At 42.1% G+C, this 16,138-nt stretch overlaps 1 protein-coding gene across 6 annotated transcripts in view; it reads left to right on the top strand.

Annotated features, from left to right (window-relative positions):
• MAD1L1 (mitotic arrest deficient 1 like 1) overlaps nt 1–16,138 on the top strand; it is a 376,614-nt gene that overhangs the window by 266,756 nt on the left and 93,720 nt on the right. For all 6 annotated transcript variants that reach the window (XM_026859179.1, XM_026859181.1, XM_026859180.1 and 3 more), the window contains one exon: nt 15,789–15,979. In XM_026859179.1, the coding sequence (XP_026714980.1) occupies nt 15,789–15,979 (191 nt within the window). The remainder of the gene's footprint in view (nt 1–15,788; nt 15,980–16,138) is intronic.

Here is a 16,138-nt window from a genome sequence, read left to right as displayed (position 1 = left end):
TCAGATGAAAAGAAAAAAAAATCTATAAGGCTAGGGATAATGCAAGAGGATTTTTGCAGACTTTTCTCAGATGTAAAGTAAGCTACTGAATAGCACAGCCTTTAATGATCACTTTTTCTTCGAGCACAGAGCTAATTCATTGATTTAGCCTAGTTGGGTAAATGTATTTTTTGTTGCTTGCACATCCCACGCACACAGACCTTTTGTGTGTATCATTTTTTCCTTTCCTCACTTGTTCCTCAACATATATTTTTCCTAAACCTCGGGCTGACCTATCCCAGCAGTGCCGTTCATGCCAGCAGCATGGTCTCTGTGGCACTTGGTGTCATTGACTCCGGTGGGAAGAGTTCACGGCAGCAGATACTGAAATCTTGAAAATGAAAACTGAAATAAATCCTTCTCATGGAAGACTGCAGTGCAAGAGAGCAGATTTCTCTGTGCGCTTTCTCCTTGGGAGTGGTGTGGATTGTTGGAGACCAGGAGTCAAGTCTACATATATGCTATGCTCTTTTTCTATACCAAAATATTCTCTTTGGTGACTAAGCATCATGAATCTCAGTTTCTTGACTGATCTGATTTCAAACAGGCTAGGTCCTGCAATAAGGCAGTGTTTGATTCAGAGCTCTCAGGAGTTAGAGAGATAGAAGAGTTCAAGCAATGCCAAGAAGCAAGAGAATCTTCCAAACAAATAGGGCAGGAAGGAGGATCTGGAGACTGTGTAGGGGGAATGCAGACTGCAGTTGAAAAAGAAAAATAACAGTATTCTGGAATAGGCTATTCTTTGAGCCTGCTACAGCAGTTGGTGTCAGCAGGGCTTGCTGCAATAAGCATGTCAGCCTCTCGGGATTCCCAAAGTGCTCTGTAAACTTCACAGCAATAGGAAATACGCACAGGGATTGCTTCATCCATCACTAAAATGCATCCATGGCTAGCATGAAATATAGTAACCACTTAGTGCCATACAGGAACCATCCTTGTGGCAGAAAGTGAGAAGTGTCTTTTTAACTTGAAAGTGGATGAAGCAGAATGCAGTTAGGCAAATGGCATTTGTACAGGACATGAGTGCTGAGACCATAGTCCTGGTTTGTGCCCTCATCTCCAAATAAAATGCTCCTCCAGGAAAATGCTTTGTCTCTTCTGTAATGGTCCAGATCTAAGTTTTTTATTTTCTCTGAAAAATGGTATATCCACAGCACAGTGTGCTCCCTGCCATAACCTTTAGTTCATTACGGATTCAGAGAGTGAGTACAGCGATTGAATCAGAGGGTTGGGACCAAGCTAAAGGTCAAGATTGTGTCTACGTACATAAAAGCAAATGTAACCTCATCTTTCCAAAAGCACTAATGTGTGGAGATGTAAAGGCTCCTATCTGTGAATTCTCTGGCTCTCACATCAGTGTTTTGAAGCAAACAGACAGGTAGGAAAAGGCTGTTTCCCAGCTGGGGAGAATCACATCAAGGAACTGATAGAGTTTAGGAGATAGTGGGCGCAGGCACACAGCCATTGTTATTGTCCATGGTGGAAGAAAATTTGTTTCTGCCAGCAAGAGCAGACAATACCTGGGAGCAATCTGAAAAGCCAGGCTAACTCCCATAGCTTGCTGGCCTCCAAGATAACGCTTTTACCTCTGTCCTGTATCCCACTGCAAAGGTTTCCTGCCGCTGTTTTTTCCAGCTCGTGCTTACTTGCCACAGTCTCCATGCCTCCAGCAGGTTTTGAGCTAACTTTGCACTTCTTTAAACTTTTCTTTGCCTTTGTAGTTTGACTTGTGTGATAGAGGACTGAATGCCTTGCATCTGTAGGGAAAGACAGTCTCTCCTTCATGACATGCATGGACTTACATACCAGTGATGTATGTTAAATTGAAGGACTTTGCCTCTGTTATTTGGGGTTTCTCAATTGTTAAAACATTTTGATGGCTGTCATTAGCAAAGGGGCCTTAGGTTTACAGGACGAGTTTCTCAGCCTCCCATATTTACTCACCTGCATCAGTTCTGCTGAGCTTAATTTTATTTATAATTCACTGGGTCACCTGTGCTCTATCAGACTGTTCTCTAAGGTTTTGTTTCATTAAAACTTTATTACAGAGTTAATTTTATTTTTTAAATCCATCAAATTCAAGGCTGAGCTATGAATTTTCTTGTTAAACAGGAAGATACCCCAGGTCTGTGCTGTGATTCAGCAAATTCTGTGTTCTCAGCCCAGGCTGTCACCAGATCAGTGCTGTCAAATTAAGTAGCATCCTTGCCTTTCTTTTCCTTAGCTCCTCTATCTGTAAAATGGAGACAGTGCTAATCTCTCATTTGTGTAACTCTGTAATGTTTGTCCGGCACTTCAAAGATGCCAAATACAATAAAACTGCCAAGCATCCTTTCGCTAACAGGATTGATGATTTACACCTAAAATGCTCATTTTTGTGCTAAAAGAAGATCACCTGAAAGATACTGCAGTTGGAACTGAACCAAGGAAGGGGGGGAGGAGTAAACCATCTGTTACACAACAGCAAAAATGTTTCAGGGCATTCGCCTGGGAAGGCTCTGGGTGACGAGTTTGGAATATGAAGGCTTATTTATATGGATGGAGCTAATTTTCTCTAAGTTATTCATTTTTCACTTAGGGAATTACCTAATCTTACAGGAGACTCTAGGAGGAAAGATTCATTTATTCTTTGTCTCGTACAGCCCCAGGCAAGCCTGAAGATGCTCTACCTCTTCCAGTTCTGCTTTCTTAACTGATTCTATTAATAGTTTAAAGGTTTTCTTCTTCTGGATAAAAAGGGTTAATCTTTCTCGTTCCTTCTCACTCTTTTCCTCCTCTTTTTCTGGAGAGTTCTTTTTTTGGCGTCTCTGGCTGTTTCTATCATCTTCTCCCCCTAATCTGCCACTATCTGAAGAATTCATTACATTTCAAATCAGAGGCCTTGCTGCATACATTAGCAGGTTTTAATAGACTTGCCACGACTCAAAAAGGAGGAAAAAAAGAGAGAAGATTTAAAACTCTTGTCTTGCCGAAAGCAGACAGATTGACTCAAAAATGACTCAGTCAATAAAAGATGAGTTTTGAAAAGGCTTCCCTCCGCTCAAAGGGAGCTCGTATTCCAGCGAATTAGGTTTTTCTAAGCCCACTGTCAGAAATTAATAATACATACAGCATGTAAAATGGATTTAGCCCTCTACAGCCTTATACAAACATATCTTTGACTTGCTAAATGTGACATGACTACCAGGATTTTCCAGCCTTTATCCCAGGAGTTTGTCATCTCTCCAGAACGGTGACCTCAGTGGAATTTTTAAGCACATAAAAAAAAAATTGCTAAATGGGATTTTTCATTAAGAATATGCTTCTACTTCCCTCACCGTTTTTCTCTACCCAAAGCCCCTCTGTCAGACCATTTTATTATTATTATTATTTGCAGTCAAAATTATACCAAAAGGTCTAGTTTAAACTCTCATGCTATTGAGTCCCTTTACTAGACTTTTTCAGTGGCCTTCCTTTGAAGAAAGAGATAGTGAGTCTTCTGTGTTGAGCAGAAATCTGGCATTTGGGTGGGTTTTTTTCTACTGCTGCAAAAAGGCTTATAGGCCATTAAAATATATCTGTCTTAGAAAAAAGAAAGGGCTTCTGTCTTATTAGATTACCTGCAAGTATTCTTTTGTGATTTGAGGTCTTCACAGGTGAACCTGCTCACCTTGCTTAAGGTAATTTGAACATGCAGGTGTGAAATCAGTCACCACTCCTCTTTGTTCCTCCACCAAAGTCCCTCAGCTGATAAGAATTAAAAGTGGTACTAATTTAACCTCCTTGATGGCTTGGCTAGATCCTTTATTCAAACTGCTTTTGTTCTGCATTTGGACAGAACTCAAAGAATTTACAAAGGTGTTGGCTTTAGCAGGTAGGTCCATACAGTTCTCTGGGTGGCTTTCAGTGTTTTTTCATTCTTCGAAATCCTAATTTTTTAGTTTGGGGCTTTGGTTGGGTTTGTTTTGGGTTTTTTTTTGGTTGGGTTTTGGTGTTGTTTTTTTTTTTAAATTAGATTTCAGAGTGCTTGACTCAGTCCTGAAATCTTCTCTGCATTCTCCCTCTCTCTGGAAGTCTTATTCCTACTCCTTTTCTTAATTATTTATTATTAATTACCTTTTAAGTTACCTTTGTAAAACCACTGCTTGTCCTCACCTCCTCATGGATCTGTTCTCTCCCCTGTCTGTTATTCTGTATATTGTCTTTCTTGTCCTATGCTTGCAGAAGGTAATGTGTCAATGTATGGCAGCATCATGATGTCTGACCCTGAACTCTTTCCCCCACATGATGTAGAGAAACTTTTTTAAATGTTGGTGAAGAAACAAACACACTGACGTGCTCCATTTTGGACCATTATGTGCTGTACAGATGTTTTTCAGACTTGAAATAGGCAGAGCTCATAATTTTTTTAATATGTTTATAGGTTGTATGAAAAGCCTGAACTTAGAGTTGTTGATAATATGCACCCAAAAAGTGCAGCAATAGTTCCTTCTTTTCCATCATTGCAAACAAGAAACTTGCACATTTTTTCTTGTGCTTCTCTGGCTCCAAAGAGGAGCTCTCTAAACATGGGTGTTGGTGTTTAGAAGAGCTTCTATCAAAGTAACAAAAAGCATTTTTCACAGAGGTGAAGGTTATGAGCTGGTTTAACACTAGCAAAAGTATTCCACTTCATAATAAATTTCTACTTATATCTTCAAGAGCAGACTGTTAGGTTGAGGTTTTGGGTTGTTTTTTTTTTTTAATATAATTTTGACATGTACTAGAAATGACCTGTCCTCAAAGGACAGCCAGTAGAACATCGCCTTCTCCAATGCTGTTTTCCCCACTACTCAAGAAATTTGGGTGACTGGATCCCTTGGTCCTTCTTGCACAGGCATGAACCCTACTTACTCATTTCTGTCCAAGAGCCATGATTAATTTCTTGTTTGAAATTCGATAGAGCTTATGCTCCTTGCTCCACTTCACTCATGAATGTTAACCAAGCAAATGTTGGTTCCTGGGTTGTATAGTAAGATACAACCAGGAATTATACAGCAATCCCAGGAAAAGAACCTGTGTTCATCTTGCAGATGCTTAGTCCTCAGTGCTTGAAAACTGCTGGAAGAACCAAACATACAGGAGCTAGAAATCAGCTGGATTTTTGTGGCTGGAAGATGCTTGAGTCATTCTTCTTCAGGGTCTTTTATTTACAACATGCCAAGCTCCTTCCCAGGATAAGTCTCCAAAGTTAATGTCCTGTAATCTTGTGTCATAATCAGGAGCTTTTAGTTCTCTTCTGAAGATGTGCTCCTAATGTTGGTATAGAGATGAACAAAATTAAAGGGAACAAGCTTGACTCTTCCTCCAAGTTTTCTGTTGGTTTCCAATTTAGTTCATTTTTTAATCTGTTCCATGTTCTCTTGACATGAAAAAGGAGTTTTCCCAGTGAATATTATGTCACTTCAGCTTCCAACTGCTGTGCTGGGACATAGCCACCCAATAATCTCCTTAGGAATAATTGCTGGTGTCTTTTCAGATCATTTTTGTGAAAGGTGACAAACTGCTTGCCACAGTGAGATGTTAATAACACAGAGATGCCCTTTGTTTGAAAGCTGGTGCAGAAATTACCCCATGCAGTTGTTGGAAAGTCAGAGTTGTAATGGTAAGAAGTGAGGAACAGATCTGTTCATTTGCATATAATTCCAGGGCTTATGTGTCATCTTTTGTGTAAACCATACAATTTCCAGCACAGTAGGGAATGTGTGCTCATAATACAGAGGGACAGGAACATGGGCTCGCTCTCAGCATGGATCAGGGTTAAAGAGATATCATCTACTGAAAAGGAGGGGGTAAAAAAGAAGAAAACACGTTCTGCAGGAGCTACATGGAAAGAAATAGGCATGCATATTTAAAGAATCCAAGTTGTCAGACCAGCTCAGGGAAGGCTGTACTTCCTGCTGTCCCCTCTGAGTAGACATCTAGAGAAAGGGAAGAATCTGTCTTCTTCCAGGTGTGTATCAAGCTGAACTTTCCCTGCATCTGCCCTGAATCACAACGGAGAGCTATTGCATATTTTTCATGTTGGTCTTGTAGTCAGAGGCTGCTCAACTGTCCTTTCACCAGTCAGATACACCACAGATGTCTAAGATGGATATCTTTCTCTCCAACACCAAAATTTATTATTTTTAAACTGCAGCTGAGGGCTTTCTAGCATGTTCCCAGTGTAGGTTTCTCAGCTTTTTCATGAAGACTTGATTTGTTTTGAGAATGAATATCACCAGTATCTGTGTTGTCTTGTGATTAAGAGTCAGAGAGGTCCATAAATGTTTTGCCTTTTTTCTTCTTCCTTCTTTCTCTCTAGGAAGCTAGTAAGTCTCTCTGAGTAGCCAGTCAGTCCCAATGATGAACTTAACAATTAGAGCCTTAGTGCCCATCTTCCAAAATTTCTAATAAAATTGCATGAATATTTAATACCCAATTATTAAATATTTAAAAATTTAAAACTGAACTGGCTTGGAAGTTAGCACGTGATAAATAATTCAGAATCGGGAGAGGAGACCTGGTGCTTGGGCTGAGACAGATGTTACCTTTCCCGTCTGCCTGCCCAGAGGTGATTTTGGTGGCCCTCCAGTCTTGGGACAGTTTGTGGGCATTGCTTAGAGACTTCAACTCTTTACTTCTCGCTCAAGAGCATTAGCACAAGGTTAAGGGAAATAACCCTTCCTATCCATAATAACACTTCAGACTCCTGTGATGGAAGTATGAGCCCCAGAGGCTGGAATAATGTGATTGAAAGCCTGGTTATCCAGGAGATGGCTCTGTTTCCAAACATCTTTCATGCTCCAGGGAGAAAAGATTACGTCTGTGTCACATCCCTGAAGTTTCGTTATTTGAAAGCCCCTTTTCCCCTCTTGCTGTTCAGCTGCTCCACACTGAACCCACGTTTCATTTGGCTCCAGCATGATCATCTTTAAAGGATTGTTTTCATAAAGTGGATACCAGAGAATGAAGTAGAACGTGAAAAATACACCAATAAAAATAGGGCAGAACCTACTGTCCTGCGAGAGGAGGTCCAGGACACTCAGCACAGAGAAGAAATGTCTGGTGTGATTTTTGATCAGAGTAAGTGCCTTTGGGGCCTGCTGTAGGAGCACGAAGAGCAAAGAGAAGGGTCTGGGGAAGCTTTGACTAGTTGGCATCCAGAGTGCTTTTAGGCCAAGAGCAGTATGTTTGCAGTGCCAACGCTTCAAAACACTATTACGGGGATAAATAGGGAAAATAAAAGGATTGAATAGAAAGAGTGAGCGGAGGCTTTTTAGAGCTTAATTTCCTTTGGAACAAAAGCCCTAAAACAAACTCCACAATCTTCTCCCATTAAAAACACAAATAAGGTGGTGTGCTGCAGAGATTTGCCTTTATCTGTTGCAGTGCAATTGTATTTTCATCCCTGCTGGCTGGCTAAAATGGTGTGTATTTTTCCTCGCCGTCCTCTGTGACCCTCCAGCCTGCCCGCACGCTGCGCACAGCGGAAGCGGTTCCATTAGCACAGGCCACACAAACAAATGAAATGGCAGGCTGACCTTTCAGCAAAGCCACCTTACCTAGGCAATGGGGGCAGTGAGCTTTGTCTCCAGAAAGTGAGTTCTGGAGACAGTAATGGTGTTATAATGTCTGTCAAGGAGAGAGGCAGTTCATGGGCAGGAGCAGTGGCGTGTGGTTCAGTGCAGTGGCATGTGCTTATTTACAACCATGCTCCAAATAGTCGTGGAGTCTGCAGGGTTTAAGGTTTGGTGTGTGCATCACAAATAAAAGCTAAAGGATGCCTGTATGGTGCCCTGTTCCATCTCAGACTCTGTCTTGCACCACATAGTTATTTGATAAGCTTCTTCAGAAACGGGAGGAATCTCTTTAGGTGTTCATTAGCTCTATATTTAGATCCATCTGCCCACAAAGTTACGATATCTTTGTGTTGTGAGCACAGACTTCACAGTGCAGGGAAGAGGGAAAGGCAAGATACTGTAAGTCACATAATCTTGGACACTATCACTGAGTCCAAATAGCATTTCTGTGAGTCTCAGCATCAGAATTTGAGCATAGAAAGTAAGAGCAAAACAGCTTTGCTCCTGGGAAGGCTTGAAATCATCTCTTGCCAGTGGTGAAAAGCTTCTGTTCATAGTCTCGGTGAACATCATTAGATAATAAACTGTAAAGCACTCTCTAATGCAGGATTGAATATTGTCCACCCTGCATTGTGAATGACTATAACTCCTGCAAAAAAATCTTCACTTTGAGAGGGAACAAATGTATTTCTGGAGCAGTTTTTCTGTGTTTGTTTTAATAGCAGATGTTGGATGCAGTTTCAGAGGTTTAAATAGCATCCAGTGTTTTGGGGTAGCAGTAATAGTAGTGATGTGCCAGTGGAAACAAAATAATGGGCAGAGCGCAGGGGAGGTGATCAGATAGGAGATAAATTCATCTCTTAGATGCTTCTGCAGACCACCCCATGTAATCAACAATGCTTATTATATGTGTTAATTATATAGTCCCTAGGATTAATTCTTACATTAGATACGGAGCAGTTTCAGACCCGCTCTTTTTCTTGGAAACAGCCTAGTGGAGAAGTGATTCTCCTTCCTCTGACAAGCAATAGAAGTTATGCCCCTGTTCTTGCTACCAGGCTCCCTGAACTACAGCCCATGAAAAGTCCCAGTGACTTTTTTTTTTTAATACCTCCAGAATAGATTACCTGGGAAACAGGTAGACTGGAAGACTTATGCCTGATGTTTGCTGGGCTGTTCTAGAAGCAGAAGATAACTACTTTCCTGTATACTTAAGTGACACAGTATATTTGTATTTTTAAGGTGAGGCTGGTTTTTGCATCTGAAGTTAATGACTAGCTCCAGCTTTGGCTGACATCACTTTGTTCTGGGAAGTGCTTTTGGTCTATAATAGCCTTATGGAAGGGAAATGTGGCTAGAAGACTTTAATCATCGTTTGGGAGGTGGAGGGAGGTGTCTTCCTGGTTGGTTCACAATTTATGACTAGTGTGACAGTCCTAACTTCCAAACGGTTTGTGCCATATCATACTAATTGGTGAAGTCCACCTTGGGCAATAAATAGCTCTCCTGAGGTTAATTTATCCTGCGTCTGGGGTGAATGTTGCCATCCCCACTGAGTTCTGTATTGCTGCAAGCAGGCTGTTCACATCATTTAAGCCAATGATTTTAGAGCTACCCAGGGTCTCTTAACACAACACTGCACTGCCTTCGCTGAGAACAGCATGGACACGCTGCAGGGGTGGCTGAGGAGCTGAGCTGCGCTTCCAAAACCCCACTTGTTTCCTGCCTTCCCCCACTCCAAAACAGCTTTGCCAACAAGGAGAAGGGCAGAGAAAGCTCCAAGCAGAGCCCACGCTGGGATCCCCTGAGGGAGCATTTTTCTCCATGGTGGTGCATCTGCCGGGGCTGAATCCTGTACACAGGCCAACCTCAGGTGTGCTCGTGAGTTTTGCAACCTTGTGTTGTAATCTCAGTGTTATCAGAAGAAGAAAAGAAAACCTTTTACTTAATCCTAATCCATATTATATGTGTGTGTAGGTACCACAAGACAAAGTTCACCCTCTTCCATAGCTTCTTCTCTATGGTCCTCAGTGTCCTGTTTCTTTCACCCTAGCCTTCTGGTGTCCTCTGCCACCACTAATAAAGATTAATTATGGCCTTCTTTCCAAGAAATGGTACCCTTGTAAAGGTACATGGGTTGTCTGAAATGGGGGCTTCAGACAACAGTCTTCAGTGAAGAGAAACGTACAGTAAAGGTTCTTAGTGGAGAGTTCTTGGGCAGTGCATGAGCTGTAGCTGGCCGTGGTGGTGGAGACCTTTTCTCATGGTGTGCTGCCTTTGAAAACTTTCCTGAGTGGCTGGAAGGGCAAGCTGTGACTAGAGGAGGGGCTGGGAGATGCACTGAACCATATGGTACATACACGGTTTAAAAATAAACCGATGTTGACTGATCAAATAAATACCACTTAGGTTTAAAATGGAACAGCCAGTGCAGTCTGTTGAATATAAAGCTCTTTTTACCTTCAAGAAAAGTATTAATTCATGCTTGTAATGTCACAAATTGCAAGTTTTGCAAAGAGCAGTTTGAGTCTGCCAAACTGTAAGGTCGAGTAAGGGTGGCGTGGGGCTGCTGCCACTGGTCGGGTTGTGTGGTCCCACTCCCCCAGGGCATAAAAAACACCTATAAAATCTAGCAAAGCGAATTTTATTTCTCAAAAGTAATGGTCATAAACTTGCCTACATCTGAAAATGCTCAGCTCTTCTTCTATTAGCCTTTATTTAATGCGATACAATTTATTTTTATACTATGTCCTTCACAGAATATCACAGAACTCTTTTCAGACACTGTTCCTCATAAACTAAAGCTGGAAGAGGAAAATCTCAGCTCAGGGTTTGAATGAGGGAATGAATGGAAGGATTTCATGTGCAGAAGGGGCAGCATTAGGGGTGCAGAGAGTCAGATGGGAAGGACAGACCTGCAGTAGGAGAGTGTAATTAAATAACAATTTGGGGATACAAGTGGGGGTGATTGCTGGGTGACGTTGCACAGCAGGCACAGTATCATGGAAATGGAGAGAAAGCAGCTTGTGTAGGTGGGAGAGAATAAGGATAATCATGGCCTTGCTTACTGGAATTGAGAAAATAGTGTTTCCTCTTCCCATTACGGACCTTGTGTGAAGATGATGGTGCTGGCATCCCTTCTGTAGGCTGGAAACAAAATCAAAGCAGTCTGTTGCTTAAATAGAGCAGAGTTGATAAAAATACAATATCCTCCATAGCAATGCTGTGTAGCATCTGTCTGAGGCATTCTGGCAGGGTCAGCAGTGATGGGAATTCATGTGTAAATACTTTATCCTATGTGTGTTGGAGTGACCCCCCAACATGTTATTAAGGGAAAGTAACCTTTAATGGAGAGTAAGAAAGGACTTCAGGCCTTTCTGAGAGAAAAATGCATTAGCTGGGATTGCAACTGAATTGATGCAACTACATGGTTTGTGGTATCCTTGAGAATGGGCAGAACAAATTTGTGTTTTCCTGGAAAGGACTAGCGATACATTTAATTTCATGCCACTTTTGGCATGCTGAGAGCCACATTGTTTCCTCCTTTTTCCCTGGGGAAAAGGTTAAGTGTGGATTTGGTTTTCTTTGGTGCATAGACTGCTGTTGCTATTGATTGACCTCGCTGAACTCGGAGCAAGAGCCAAAGCTGTGGTATTTCCAGGCAGCTGTGAACATTTTCAGATGTAAGGAGTGTAAAAGCAGTGACATTTTCAGTATGAGACCAAAAAAGCCCAACTCATATTTTATTTATTTATCCAAAATACTTTGAATTATTCATTAAAGTTGATACAAGTGTGTGAAAATACAAGGTGTTTCAAGAAGCAGCATCATTAGGGTGAAGTTAATAATTTGGCAGTATTAATTCTCTAAGAGATTAATGAAATTTCTCAGTGAGGATTTTTTTTTCCCCCCATCAAACTCTTCAGGACAGGCAACTTCTTGTACATACTCATGGCCAGAATACAAAGCAGATGGGGCAGTAAGATTTCTGTATATTTTCCTGTTCTCTCTGTTCTCTTCCTTTATTTTTTTTTTTCCAGGCAAAGTAAACAGCCAGTCATTATCCCTGACCAAGGCACAGCTTGCCAAATCTCACGGTTATTTTCTCAGTTCTTACTTGTTTCACTAACACTTCAGTGAGAGGTGCTTTGGTGTTCCTTCTCTGGGATGAAGGATATTTTGGTGTGACTTTCCCCATCCGTGGCTTCTGCAGAGCACACCTGCAACTTCTCTCACCTGTTTTGTGCAAGTGTAACAGAATCAAACACAGGAACTCAAACAGGTACTCTAAAACCAGGGATTCTAGTTTTCAAACGCTGTCTTTCAAAGATATAATTAAACCTAATTCTCAAAATGTTTTGAAAGATCTTAAAGGATCAAGACATTCAGTGTTCTGTAGGTGGTAGATAAAATGGGTGGAAACAGTAATGCTGTCATCAGAAACCTGCTCTGTTACTGCACCTCAACCCACCCTGAAAGGATCTCCCTCTGTTCAGTGGCCTCTACAGCTGTGCCTTAAACATTGCTCTGAAATATGCTGAATTGCACTCTGTACAAATGATGACTTTTTAAATCAATTTTTCCTGACTGTGCTAGAAGTTTGGTGGGAATTAGCAGTATTAGGTGAGGCTTAAGAATTAGCACCACCACATCTTTGAATTCAGATGCAAACAATAAGCTGCCTCTTAGCTTAGCATCTTCACTTGAGGGGGGGCAGAAATTAGAAAGATTAATTAGTGTCCCCAAGTCAGTGCGTATGGTGCTTGTGTTGTTCTCTGGGTGCAGGGAATCTGCAGCGCCAGGACTGTATGTGGGCAGAGCCATGGTGCAGAGAGGCTACATAGGTACCCAGTGCCTAAAAATAGGCATCCTGTGCCATTTTAGACACCCCAAAGTGTCTGAGACGTTGTCCTGGGGCTGGCTGGTATGATGCAGAACCTGCAGGAAATTCCTGCAGAAGTGTGATGGGAAGCTGTGAAAAATATCCTAGGGTGTCTCAAATGACTTTGTTTCAGCAGTGAAAGCAGCATTCTACTTTCCTCAAGTCTCAGGTTACCTTCCTACCAAGTTACTCTTCCATGAATCCTCCTCACAATGTAGCTTCTTGGTTGTGTCAGCAGAGCCCTCAACGGAAAGCAGGGGAATAGTCAGAGTCCTGGGTTAATCTCGGAATAGCCCCTAGTTGAATTGTTTCCACAGGATATATACTGCAGGAGGTAGGCATCAGCAGTTCTTATAGCTGAACTGTTGAGGACTGCAATTTAATTGGGCGTAAAAGAAGAGCAATCTCTGTTTTATGGTCAGGGTTCAATGGACTTTTCACTGGGGGCAGTTGCAAACTTAAGCATTCCTATCGTGTCTCTGTGCCTGCTTGTTTTTTTTCTGCCCCATCCTCAAGCTAAAGAAACACTGTTGGGGAATTGCTAAAGGAGCCACAGAGGGGATGACAAGGCTTTATCCCGTCCTTGGCTGGTGCTGGCACTTTCGACCGCATCTGAATTAGCAGTTACTGAGTTCAGCACCTTGTGCCAGTGACTGACACAAGGCATCTCTAACAAGGAGATAAGGTTTTTTCATGCAGATTAATTCCTTCAGCCAGGACAACTGATGCGGTAATACACCAAGACTGCCGCAGGCACTGGAAAAAGGGCCAGGAGGAACAGCAGGGAGGAGGCGAGGGCACGATGTCCGGAGTGAAAGCTTGCTAGTCCTTCAGTTGAATTGAAAAGCTCAGGATTTCTTGCATAAAAGACTGCTTGTAGTCAGTTTTTCCTTTTTCACCCCGAGGGTAGTGGAGGAAAGCAGTTGCCATCACTTAGGTGCTATTCTAGATTCACATGGTTGTAGTCTAACTAGGCCAGTGCTGTTGGGTGGGTGATGAGGCTGCAACCCAACAGGTGCAAGGATGCTCATGATGGCCATTAGCAGTACCAAGTCTGAGAGACAAAACAATGGAAAAGGTGCTAACTCTTCATGAATAACGAAAGCTGTTCAAGGAGTTCCTGAATTAGGGTGCCATCCACCTCCAAGGTTACAAAAGTCAGGAAAGGCAGTGTCCAAGATGCAGTAGAAAAAGGCAGATTTACTTTTCCAAGGCTAGGCTGCATTTATTAGGAAAAAAAATATCGCTGTTGGACATGTGCAATATATTATAGGCAGTGGTGTCTCTGACAGTGGCAAAATGTTATTTACCACTGCAATGTGATCACTGAATTTTTACTTTCATATATAGGATTTTGTCCTTAACAGTTGCATAGCTGAATGAAGACTGTGAGAATATTGAGGTCAGAGCTGCCAATTAACCTCCTGATTTCAGAAGCTGATTACTTGATTAATCAAAGATCAGACCCAGCTGAGATGGTGAAGAAAAGGTTGTAACAATCCGAAGAAGGGTTGAGTTAATCACACAGTGATGAGTGACCCTTTGGGCTTGTAAGCAGGATTTGGATACTCTACCTCACATCCCTCAGAAATTGGGGAGTTTCCTGTTATAGCAGTGTTTTAATGAACAAACTGCTGATGTTCCGCAAGACTGTCTTGATCCCCTTGATAAAGCAAGATACAGCTTGGAAGAGACACAGAGTAAAGGAAATACTTAACTCATATATCATCTCCACAGCCTGCTCAGGAAGGTGGAGCTGAATTAACCAAAGGTGAGGAGTTGGCCAGTGTTAACTCTCCCTGCGTGGATGCTCTCACTCATAAGTAAAGGGACATGTAGTTCTCTTTAACCATTAAAGAGTTCCTGTCCTTGCCTGGGGATTAAGCTCAATTGGATTAAGGCCAAAGTACTTCTGAGCAGGGGCATTCTCAGTGGCATTTAAGGCACTTTAACTTAACACATTGAATTATCCTTTTGTCCCACCCGGAGCGCCTAACTAGAGCAGTACAGAACATAAGAGGAGACTCACATTCTCCTGCTGCATGTGCAGCTGCCCAGAGGTGAATCACAGGCAAGTCCATGGCCTTGCAGTTACCATCCTACGTTCTGCCTGCACTACACTCAGGAGGCCGATGGAAACACTTGTCGGCAAATACTCAAGTAAAAATTTTTCCAGCTCACTTGAGAAACAATAATGCTTTAGCATAGGCTGCATAAGCCCAGCCAAAACCCTTCCTTCATACTGAAGCAGTCACCTTGCACTGAAGTTTCTGATATCCTACTGCCAGCTCCTGAGCTAGCTAAAATAAAGGCGTATGGCCTGCGTGTGCTGCAATTATGTCTCTGATCACAGCACAGTCAAAGCCTTCAACCTCAGAATGACAAAGGTATCTGAGTGAGGAAGTCTTTTTGTTTGCTGTTAGAGTCAGGTTTTTTTACTAACCCTGGACTGCAGTGTTGATAAAACAGGCTGACTTGGGAGACATCCCTACTGTATATTAAAGTAAAGCCAATCTCTGTAATTAATGGGGGGATAAATCGAGGTTTAATTACTCAGAAGGCACCTTGGGTGAAAGATTCATGGTAATTGTTGTGTATCCTCTTGAAGGATTCACAGTACTGGCAGCTCCCTTTGTAGCAATAAAACACAGGGTGAGTGGCAGGCAGTCTCACAGGACCTCTCTTTTAGGGACTAGTCCAGTTAAGGTAGCAAATGCAAAGAGGCAGTGGTACTCTTCAGGCTTTTTATCATAGTAAAAGTCCCTTCCCAAATCTTAAGGGATTTCTAAGCAGTGCGTCAACTTGAGATCAAAGCACTTACAGTCAAATGAAGAGTACATTGGAGGAGATTTCCCTTATAGGCAGCTTTTTCCTCATGCAAGCATACAGAGGCGTATTTCTTACCATTTCTCCACTTTCTTGCTTCGTGTAGCATAACACCCTTCTCTTGGGTTCCGTGTAGAAAATAAGATGTGTGCACGTGGGGAAATGGATGCTATAGCTTTGAATTTTGTAGTACGGTATTAAAAGGCTGGCTGAGCAAAAGAAAAATCCATCCCACCAAGACACGTCTGTTTTCCTTGTTCCCCAGTTTATTATCTTGGTCTGCTGGGGCCAGGAGGAGAGGAATCTAGCTTGCCTGTTCCTTTACTCTGTCTGCTTAATTCACTTTTAAAAAATTTAATTAACCTTTTCCGTTCACTTAGTTTGGCTAGCACTGTAAATACAGCGCAAGGGCTCTGTGCTGATGACGTGTAACAAAGTACCCATTTTCTTCCCTTACACAGAGCTGAAGAAGCAAGTGGAAAGTGCAGAACTGAAAAACCAGCGTTTGAAAGAAGTTTTCCAGACTAAGATCCAGGAGTTTCGCAAGGTGTGCTACACGCTGACGGGGTACCAGATCGACATCACAACTGAGAACCAGTATCGACTCACCTCCATTTACGCTGAGCACCAAGGGGACTGCCTGCTTTTTAAGGTAGGTCTGCACACCCCTTACTGCATCTGTTTCTTTGGGTTTGTGGTTTTCAGCATGCCAGAATATATTTGCTCTTTATCAGTGATTAGACGCAAAAATCACTGCCCCTCTACTATGCGACGGGGTGTTCCTTATGAGGGAAGTAAAGATCCTTTCTTC

This window comes from Athene cunicularia (genome assembly GCF_003259725.1).
Source record: "Athene cunicularia isolate RWA chromosome 14 unlocalized genomic scaffold, athCun1 chr14_part1, whole genome shotgun sequence".
Taxonomy (NCBI): Eukaryota; Metazoa; Chordata; class Aves; order Strigiformes; family Strigidae; genus Athene; species Athene cunicularia.
The sequence above is the reverse complement of the archived record's forward strand: the minus strand, read 5'-3'. Positions and strand labels throughout refer to the sequence as shown.